This window comes from Cajanus cajan, chromosome 6, assembly GCF_000230855.2.
Source record: "Cajanus cajan strain Asha chromosome 6, NIPB_CcT2T_4, whole genome shotgun sequence".
Taxonomy (NCBI): Eukaryota; Viridiplantae; Streptophyta; class Magnoliopsida; order Fabales; family Fabaceae; genus Cajanus; species Cajanus cajan.
Genome location: NC_138522.1, coordinates 11,288,837 through 11,299,938, shown reverse-complemented (window position 1 = coordinate 11,299,938; position 11,102 = coordinate 11,288,837). Strand labels below are relative to the sequence as shown.

The 11,102-nt window shown below is 31.2% G+C and overlaps 1 protein-coding gene across 1 annotated transcript; it reads right to left on the bottom strand.

The window, feature by feature from the left end:
• Window positions 1–1,529: 1,529 nt before the first annotated feature.
• CDF3 (cycling DOF factor 3) lies at window positions 1,530–4,853 on the bottom strand. Its single transcript, XM_020379645.3, has 2 exons — window positions 4,255–4,853; window positions 1,530–2,975 (listed from the first exon to the last, which is right to left on the bottom strand). The coding sequence occupies exons 1-2, from the start codon at window positions 4,429–4,431 to the stop codon at window positions 1,824–1,826; spliced, it is 1,329 nt and encodes a 442-aa protein (XP_020235234.1). The 5' UTR covers window positions 4,432–4,853; the 3' UTR covers window positions 1,530–1,823.
• Between the last annotated feature and the right edge of the window lie 6,249 nt (window positions 4,854–11,102).

Below are 11,102 nucleotides of genomic sequence, written 5' to 3'. Positions count from 1 at the left end.
ACAAAGAGAGATTGATATCAAGCATTTCATTAAAGTAAAACTCAAATTTATGTTATGTGCATGGCTTTGATCACATCAGTATGAAATTTAATGTTTATAAGAACTGAGATCAACAAAAATAATTTTAATACACTGCATAGTGTTTTATAATGTTGAAAAATTAAAAAACAGTTTAGATGAGATTTTGAAAATAATTAGAATAAATTACACTCAGACGTGTTTTTTTATATTAACCTAATATTCTTTTATTATTTTGATTTATGACGAGACTTCTTAAAAGTTGAAAAAAATATTACTTTATATTTCCACTAACAAATAACATAATTAACATATTGATGTCATGCGACTTCTACATGTCTTTTAACGAACTTTTTGCTCAAAAAAAAAAAACATCTCTCACCTTCTCCATACGAACCAATGACTATTAAAATAAATGCAATTTCAAGAAAGTTTAGGATTTTAAATTTTCAACTAAGGAAAACCTACTATAAATTATGGAATAAATGATTTCAAAAGATTGGTTCAACTAGTTGTCGTTATATAATATAAATCCATATCGATTTTGTGTAACATCTTTTTAAACTCACAATAGATTGAAATAATAAAAAAGTATTGAGTGCACTTTCAAAAAAATATAAGTTATAAATATAAGGTCTTTTCAATTTTTAAAAAGTTTCACTATAGATTCAAATAATGAAAGAACGTTGGGTACAATTTCAATAAAACACAAAAGATGGTAATATCTTTTCAACATTTAAATAGTTTCACTGTCCAAATAACGAAGGAGTATTAGATTTAATCTCAAAAAATCATAGGAGTGCGAGTGTAAATGAAGGTTTTCGCAATTGTGAATGATTACGATGATGACATCTTTCCCCTATAACACTGTAACTAGTGAAAGAAAGAGCCTATGCTTTCCATCTTTGTACTTAAATGTAGTTAACATGGTATAATATTTATTGTCTAAATAAATTAAAAAAATTATAATAACTGTGAAAAAGAGGAGAAAGCAATGAAAACATTTAAGAAAAAATATTCTAGTGGTCCAGCTTTTATGCTAGTTGTTAAGATCCTTGAGTGCAGAAAAGTACAGGTAGCTGGCATATTTTAGATGCAAGTTTATCCTCAAGAGTCCCAAAGGAGGGTCTAAGTGAAAAGATCTTGAATTCTTATTCCACAATTGTACCCTCTTTCTTTCATTAAGCAACTGTGGGAATAGCTTCTCAGGACAAACCAAGCTATAGAAAGCGTAATACTTTGTTTTGTTTTTATAAATCCCCGAGTTTAATGATTATTTAGCATTGTAACAAGGCACATGCGATATGACTCAGACAAGAGTACGAGTATCCACTACTTTTGCCTCAAGTAGTGTGTATGTGCTTATATTCTGCTTCTGTTCATTATTTTTTCGTCATCTTTCGAAAAGCAGATACCTCTACTAACGTTCAGATAGCGAAGGCGAAGGTGAACTATCCACAAAATACATTGATTTTTTCCACAAAACAAAAACAAAGGAAGTCTCTTTCCAATTTTCACAAGAAAATACAGTACCTCCGAACTTTTATACATGGTAAAGAGTAAAGAAAGAGGTTTTACATCGCTAGGTAGTATTTTGACATATATTTATATATGTACACCAACTTCAAACTCAGCAAACTAAGAACATAAAAAGCAAAAAAGAAATAGTGTTACATGAAAGACAAAAATTAGTTCCCACCTGGCACCTCCTAGTAGATTAACCGAGACTACCAACCTTCACTTCATTCCAAAAACACCCATTGCTGAAGGATGGTCACCGTCTCATACAAAGAAAGTTTGCTAATTCAAGAGTTTTCGTGAAAATTTAGGGATCTAGACAAGGCTGCAGGGTTGGCCCTCAAGACAGGAGAGGTTTCAACAACGTGGTTTTTCTCGTCCTTCTTGGATTGGAATCCTTTGAACATGCCTCCCCCACTCACACACTCGTTCTTGATCCCCAACGTTGCCCATATAGAACTCTTTGCAGCCTCACTGGGGTCATCAATCCTCAATGTTTTTGGCACCAAAACAGAAGACCCGTTTCTCTGCCTCAAAGGGTCCTCTTTGGCCACGTCATCCTCCCTCGAGTGCTTCCCAAGCGTTGGAGAATGTGAGGGAAACCATGGAATGTTCCAAAATGCCGCAGCAGGGTAGAATGACATGGGAAACCCTGGAGGGCACAAAGCAGGTGCACCATTGTTCCAAGGGTAAGGCCAAGGAACAGTTGAAACACACGGAACATGAGGAATGAAACCGTTGCTGTTTATGTTTTGCACCATTATAGATTCCTGCGACGTGCTTTTCCCACTCTCTTCATTAGAAACCGTGATGGAGGAAGCACTTGAGCAATCATCTTCCTTGTTTCTCTGATCCTCCACGGCGTGATTGTGAAAGCCGTTTCTTGTGTTGTTCTCCGCGAGGTTGAGCACTGATGCCATGGAATCACAAATGGGAGGGTCCAAGCCGAAGCTGAGAACTCTTCCATTAGTTTTCAAAGTTGGAACATTTGGGGATTCGATTCTAGCAGCTTGAAGGGCCTCTGAGATGGTGATGTGGCGGTAGTGAGAGGCTGAGTTCTTGTTCTTTCTTCTCCCTGCACCCACTGGGACGTTTCTCATGGTGCCACCCGCGGTCCAGTACCTTTGGCACGCTTTGCAGAAGTAGCGTGGCTGGTTCACGTTGTAGTTGTTGTAGTAGCAGAACTTGGTGTCCATGCTGTTGCACCGTGGACACGGGAGGATCTTGTCTGGTTTTTTCAGTGTTTTGTTGTTGTTGTTGTTGTTTGGGTCGTTCTCTGACTTGTTCTCGCTTTTTGACTTTGCAGATTGACTTTCTTCGTCTATGGAAGGTGTGTTTGGCTTCTGAATGCCCTCTGGGCTCTTGTTAGAGTCTTCACCACCATTTGGAGGAGGATCAACTTCTTTTGTTTTCTCACTAATTGTTTCAGCGCCAGGATCCTAATAATTTGACAGTTTTTTCTTAATTAATCAAAAGCAAACTTAGGAGTAATAACACCAAGTATATACATGCAGATTCACATACTTGTGAGTGACTCCATATAACCACTGATAGTTGTGTTGAGTGTATAGGTTTCTAGTGGGATAGAGAAAAGTATGAACTTCGAGCAAATTCAACGAAATTGCCAATTAAAGGTTGTTATACTAGAACACGATATACCCAGAACAAAAAAAAAAAAAAAAGCAACAATCCCAACTCCCAAGGGTTAAGAAAAATTTAGAATTCAGATTCAGGACCTGAAGAAGCTGCGTTGATAATTTAGCTATGAACTGAATATTCATAGTGAAAATCATATTTATAACAATAAGAAGGTCGAAGCCTCGAAGGAAATTATAATTATTATGCTCCATTTTCTTGGGAAGAAAAAATTGAAACACCGATAATTGTTGTCAGAATCTTTGTGCAGGGTGTGTACGTTTCAAGTGGGAGAGTGAAAAAAAGAAAAAAAAAAAAAGAAAAAAAAAAAGTATGTAATTCGAGCAAGTCCAATGAAATTGCCAATTATGAGTCTTTGCCCTGTTCCACGATGTAAATATAGTCTAGAACTTGATATAGCCAAAAGATGTAAAACAACAATCTCGAGGGTTAAGATTTAACAAAATTTTAGATTCAGGATCTGAAGCTAAGTCAATAATTCAGCTGTGAGGTGAAAATTCGAAGAGAAAAACATCGTTTTTGCATGGTTAATAAAGGTAAAGAAAAGAAAATTGGAGCTTTGAAGAAAGATTTGAGTAGAAGTTTGAGTGTGTTGGCATCAAAACTACTCACCAGTCAGTTTATTCAAACCATAAAAATCATTTCATATAAAAATAAATTCATATGTTCCTCAGGCATATCATAGTGAAATTCTTTAGTGTAAGGTTTAATTAGTACTAAAATGATAAAAGAAAAATGAAAATTACAAGTAAAAAACACTTCACTCCCCCTCCTAAACAAGAGAAGGAGGCAGAAAACATTAAATTAGCTAGTTTTTGCAAATTATATTCATTTTTTAATCGACTCTGCTTCAAATACTCTGTTTCTCAAGTTCCAGATCCCCAGACACAAAAACCGAAAATTTGAGAAAACAATAAAAAAAAAAATATATATATATATATATATATACATTAGAAAAAGGAAAACCAAGTTGAATTTAGAAAAAAATAGAAATGAAAAGAAATTAAGGAAAATATTTATAATTTCCATAATTTGAACCTTATTAGGAACTAAGCGTTGTACCTGATGTTTGTCTTCTTCAGCCTCGGAGTCAGCAAAGTCAAAGTCATCTTCTCCGTCGACATCCATCAGCGGCGGCGAGGGAGATTCAGCAGCGGCAATGAGCGGAGCGTCGGCGCCGCCGGGAAAGGGAATCTTCTGGCCGAAGAGCTTAATCGCGGGGTCCTTAGTTTCCTGCATTCTGAGGGAGATCCCAAGCGAAACGACAGGAGCGAAGTGCAAAACGCGGGAGAGACGGTTGTTACGTTGTTATGAATGATTGCGGCGGCAGTTAGTGATGTGTTGGGTTTTTTTGAGGTTTGGGTTTTGATCTAAGTTGGCAATGGAGGCAGGAGGAGTTGGATTTTGATCCGTTTAAACGAGTGCCGGGTGCCACGTCACGCAGGGGTTTCGATTCTTGGCCACAAGTTTTTGTGGCTTGTAATAGATTTTCTTTTCAACTCTTTTATTCTCTGCGGTGCACGCTCTTTCTGTGCACCCCACTCGCTGCCACGTTGGCGTCTTCATCGACCCTACCCCATTGGCTACGCTCTTCACTATACTCTCCAACCAAATTACGCTACATCCATCCACCTCTTCCCTCTCAACTCTCAACTAATGCCAAAATTCATCAAATATCGCCACATTTATACATCTTATTACTTTTCTTTTCTTTTCTTCTTCTCTCATGCTAATATTAATATATTATTTTTATAAGAGACAACTTTCTTCATTTTAGATCCCAACAAAGGCCTAACATTGTTAGTAAATACTTTAATACATTTCTTAAGCATATTTATATAACTTTGATTTTCTACTCACTCCTATAGAGAAAAATTTGGGTCTAATTATGAAAATTAAGATGATATAATAAGGTCACAGGATCAAATCCATTTTAATTTTTTACGTCTAAAAAAATTACTCTTTACTTATCTTTAAAACAAAAGAAGGAAATCACTAAAATTAGCTTAGTGGTTAAAGGAAAAAATTAGGATAATAAAAATATTGAAATTATTTTTGTAATATTTTTTATATTTAATAAAAAAGGTAAAATTTTTAACATTTATGTGTTAGTTGATCTATACACTCATTTATTCAATGTGGTATTATTACTTTTAATAAAAATTAAATTTTCATTTTATATATAATATGACTATACCGATTGTGTAAATTATGGATTGTCTATGAATATTGAATTTTATAATAATTATTTTACAGATTGTAATTAAAATAACTTCTAATTAATTGATAATTAATATTTATATTGACAGTGTATTATAGTTTTTAATTTAATAATGTGTGTCGACCTTTAAGATTAATTTATTTACATAAATCATAATACTAAAAAAGTTATGATGTTTCAGTTAAATTTTGTTCATAAAAATACACAAAAACAGAAGCAAATTAAAAAGGGTGACTGATGGAAAAAAATTAAAAAGGGTAAAAAGAAAGAGAAAATAAAGAAAAAGTGTTTGCAGGCTATCTCTTTTTAATTCCCATTATTCTCTTTTGAGACTTTTTAGTTTCTCGGATATTATTTAAATCAAACAGAAGAAGAAAATAGTAGCATATTATATTATGGTAATATATGCTGATTCAATGGCACCAATTAAATTAATAGGGTTGGCAGTTAGAAGGAAACCCAAAAAAACCTAAAAAGTGTTTAACCCAATAAAAAAAAAAAGAATCAAATTAATAGGGTTGGCTATTTGTTGTTGTTGTTAAGCCAATAAGGTGTCACTCTTTTAGGATGGAATAATAATATTCCATGGTATTGAAAGAAGCGTAATAATATTTTGTGTCGTTCATTAATTTGCATGAACATATATAAAAAGGATTCTTGTAAGTTGTAATAATTCATTTAGAAAAGAATATATACACTGTGCATAGAAAGTGTCAAATTAATTAAAAGAGTCTCAACATATGTCTCGTTGCCTAACTCCAAGCTTTATTTTCCTGTCTTTAATTTATTAATATAAGTAGCGTATACCATCACTTACTTATCACTTTTTAATCTAAAATTTTATATAATGAAAAGTATAATGCCACCAACAAGGAATAAGTATCCAAGCCCAAAACCCTTTAAATTTAAATTTAAATTTAATATTTGCTGTCTTAAAGAACTGATATCATTATAACTCATTTATATCTAGGAACCTGTTGTTATATATTTGTAAATTTCTTGTTATATAGGAGTTTTTAATTTTACATATAAAAAAATTGTTAACTACGGCATATTTTTTAATAAGAAATATATATTTATTAATTTTCTTAATAACTTATTGCTTTTACTAAATTAAAGTATTTCTGTTCGATTATATCTTTTATTTATAAAAGTCGAACTTAAAATATCCAAACTTTCGACCAATTACATACACGTTAATTTTCCATAAAACGTATTAGATCAATCCTAATGTTCTCCATTCTGGTTCCCGACAAAATATGGCTAATCTTCAATGCTCCTTAGGGGACCACATTTCAAATTTAGGGTCTTTCTAGTTTCTATTTAAACATCTGGTTTTAAATCCAAATAAAAATATTTTGTTTTATTCTTTTAAACTAAAAGTTATATTGTATTTGGATTTAAATAATAAAAAGTGAGAACTATTATGGTAGACTTAATAGTGAGAGTTGGAATAGTATGCACATAATCTTTTATTCAAACTATATTATGATCTTTATTATAATTCTTATGAATAATAATAATAATAATAATAATAATAATAATAATAATAATAATAATAATAATAATAATAATAATAATAATAATAAAGAAATATGATGAATGAGTTGTAGGGATGAAGTAGTATGTGATGATTGAGTTATTAGTTGAAAAGTAGATATGAATTGTACGATGTGTGTTGATAGAGTTGTTTGTTGACTATATAGTTGTGTTGAATATACGATGGATTTTTGATATGTATGTTGATTAAAAAGTTGAATATGAGTAGTGAGATTGAGTGGTAAGATGTAAAATTGAATGTTGATTTTGCTATTGTGTTGAATTTGTAAAGAGTTGACATGTTGAGTTGTGTTTATCACTTAGTACTAGAGGAGAGGTTTGCGAAAGTTTCAATTTCATTGTGTGGATATTGTGTTGTGGTGTTCCAATGGTCCAAATTGTTGAAAACTCTTCTTGAGAAGTTGAACCTTGAAGTGAATACTGCGTTGTTTCTCCTTTAGGACCTTGTTAGTATCATGTGTGGGCAAGATCGAGACACACGTGTATGAAGCGATCACAATATAGAGATAGGTCAAATTATACTGATTACAAGTAATTAACTGAGTAAAGTATGAAGTCGGGAACTTAGTTCCTAACTAAATATCAGAAAGGCATAATATTTGGAGGATAGTTGGTAGACTAATCTCATAGGAGGCTTAGTTAAGTTAGCTAATGTCGTGGTAAACCCATATCTAGTTGTTCTACCCTAATATTAGTATTAGACTTCCTTGTTCAAGTGGTGAAGTTTGAAATATCGAGTTGTTATGTTGTGGATTTATATCCAACTTGTTGTTGATCTAATAAGTCCAAAAAGATCACCCTATATTGTCGACTCAATAGAGTCAAGACACTTAAACTAATTTCCTTGTGTTATAAAAGATATTGTAGTTGAAATACGTGACAACACATAGTTATTGTGTTGATTGTGTTGTTCATATGTTATGTTGATCTGTGATTAAATGTGTTGTTGTGTTCAAATTGAGTTGTGGTATTGATTTGTGTTGTGATGTATTGTGTTGTGTTGTTGGAGATGAGATGATGATGTGACGTTTTTATGTTGTGCAGACACACAGAAACACACAGACACACAGAGACACAGAGACACACAGAGACACAGAGGCACACAGAGACACACAAACACAGACACACACACACACAGACACACACAGACACACACACACACACACACAGACACATACGCACGCACGCACGCACGCACGCACGCACACACACACACAGACAGAGAGAGAGAGAGAGAGAGAGAGAGATATTGTTTTTTTTACTTGGTTCTAGAGTGCAATAGTGGAGGCCATGCACTACCATTGAAGTTGGATGTTTTGTTGACTATTCGACGGTCATAAATTTTTATAGACAGGTGTAGTTGTTTTACTAACAACTTAGGTTGTATAATTTACATTTATCGGATTATTGTATTTATATTGACATATTTATGTAGTTGTTATCTTTATGTGCATGCAGTATAGTACATGTTTATCGTATTTGTAAGTATATAATCTTAAGTTAGATATTTTTCGTCATTAGTAATTATGTCATATAGTGTAGGGATTAAGGCGGGGTCACTACAAAAACAGTCCTTGTTGAGATAAAATAATACTTCCATTTGTGACTACATATACCCAAATCAAAAATGGAACTCAAGTTCTTAGTTAAGGGGTATAATGTTGAATCATTTTTGTTAATGACTTTTTAGTATTTTGTACTTATATATTAATTTATCTTGTAGGAAAATATAATCGTATTTTAGATTAGGAGGTAATTGAAATTAATTCAAGGAAAGAATCAAGAAATTAAAGAAAGAAATGAAGATTTTATAACATTTAATGAAACATCTAGAAAATAATTAGGATATTTTGTTCTATATTTGGAGGTATTATTTAATATATTTTAACTACTTTAGGATTTCACTTTTTTGTTTTAGTTAATATGAGGTAAAAAAAAAATTAAATCTTAATAATAATAATAATAATAATAATAATAAGGATTTAGAAATATTCTTGGGTTTAGGAATATTCAGGGATTGTTTGGTAAAATGAAGAGAAAGGGTTTTGATTAAATGTTTGGTTTGATTAAGAGGAGGAGAGAAAGATTTAAATGAAAGGAGAAAAAAAAAGTCTTTTATTTATTTAATTTTTTTAATCACAAGGAGAATGAACAAATTTTAAAAACTAATATAAAAAAGTATATTTTAGTCAATCCATTTAAATATTTTGATTAAATTTCCTTCTGTTCATCATTGGAGTCTAGTTAAATTAATTAAATAAGGTGTATGAGTATTCTAAAGCGTCTTGGTACTATGTTGGATGCTCATGGATCCAAAAAAAAAAGTTCATGATTTTCTATCGTTTCGAATAGACCTCTTCTTATCTTTAAAATTGTACTCAACCCCTACTTATTTCTTTTTAGTGAGTCATGAGAGAGAAAATATAGAAAACAAAGAGAAGACATAAGAGAATGGGAAACCTAGATCATATATTAATATGTTGTGCATAAAGTATAAAGATCTAGAGAAAAATCTGGAACTCAAGCCTTTTGATACGAAAATTTCATGGTCACGAAAATGAGGACCCACATGTTTTGTTTTTAGTCTAAAACCACATGGGAATTTTTGAAGAGTAAATTAAGCTCTAAGAATTTTCTTTCTCTATATAATTAACAAAGTAAAAGACTAGTTATTATCTATCTACAACGAGGAAGTGTAGAAAAATGAAAAGATATGGTAAGACTCTTCCTTAATACCATCTTTCTAGTTTCTAAAGTTGCTAATAAGAGGAGGAAGATATATTTTTCAAGTAAAAGGATATTGAGATTCTTTATTTGCTCTATGAGAGATTTAAGAAATTATGTGTGACCTCTAAATCACATGACCATATCCATTACTAACATGTTCAATTTAATAATTGTTAGACATTTAATAATAATGATTAATTAAATTATTGTAAATTTAATGAATTTTTTATATATTACTTTCTTCTATTAAGACACATATAAATAAAAGTTTGATATTCAAAATTTATCCTTCTTTTTTATCATTAATAAAGTGTTACGTATAAAATGTACTTAAAGGAAAGTTTACATTATCGTGGTAAAAACAATAGATAAAATCCAGATCTCTTATTAAAAATATTAAATTCAAGTAATTACCAATTTATTAATAACTTTTAATAGTTTGAGAAAATCAAAATTGATTCAGTGATAATGAGATAGTAAATTGCATATAAATTAAAGTTAATTAAAAATAAGGTGATTGATTTTCAAAGACTTAAAACTCTAGAATTGTGATTTCAATTGACCCTAAATTCTTCTAAATTAATATTTCTAAATTCTAAATAATTGTCTATTCCCCTCATGTAGTTAATTATGTTGTTCATAGAAATTAACCATTTTTCCTAATTTTTAATTACCAATTGTTCTTAGGTTAATCCAAAATTATGGAAACATATGCATAAATAGATGATCAAACAATTAATCAATCAGGAAGAGTTCAGAATTAGATTGATCATACAAATTCTTAATCTCTATTATTTTATAGAGTTGTTGAATTTCTTCATTGTTCATTCTCAAAATTAACTTAGATTTGCACTTAAAGTAGCCGGTTTGTCATGTAGAGATAAAATAGTATAACAATTCAGTTACAGAGAAAGAGTTCATCATATAAAATTGAGAATCAAAAGAGTATAATTTACATCACAACCCTAATAGTGAGATTTAGCTATGATAAGCAAGAACCCTAATATTTGATTAAAATTCATGAAATCAGGAAAGAGAGATTAACCGTAATATTGGGACACACCCATCTGACATCCCCTAATTTAAATTAAACATGATCATGGTTCTCCAAACATGATCATGCTCAAATTAAACTTTGGGTACTTTGGAGAAGTATGGTCATGTTTAATTTTGAACCAAAGAGTGTTTCATGGGTGTGCTACATTCTTTAGCTCTAAAGTCTTTTTTGCTCCAATTTCTCTCAGTTGTATTTTTGTCACCTATCTATTACATACTAAATAAAAACATGAGTTTTTTCAATGAATATAGACATAAAATGAGACAAAACAATAGTTTATAGCATGTTAAATTATAATAGATAAGGGACTTTACATGAATATATTGCTTCATATCAAAATACATA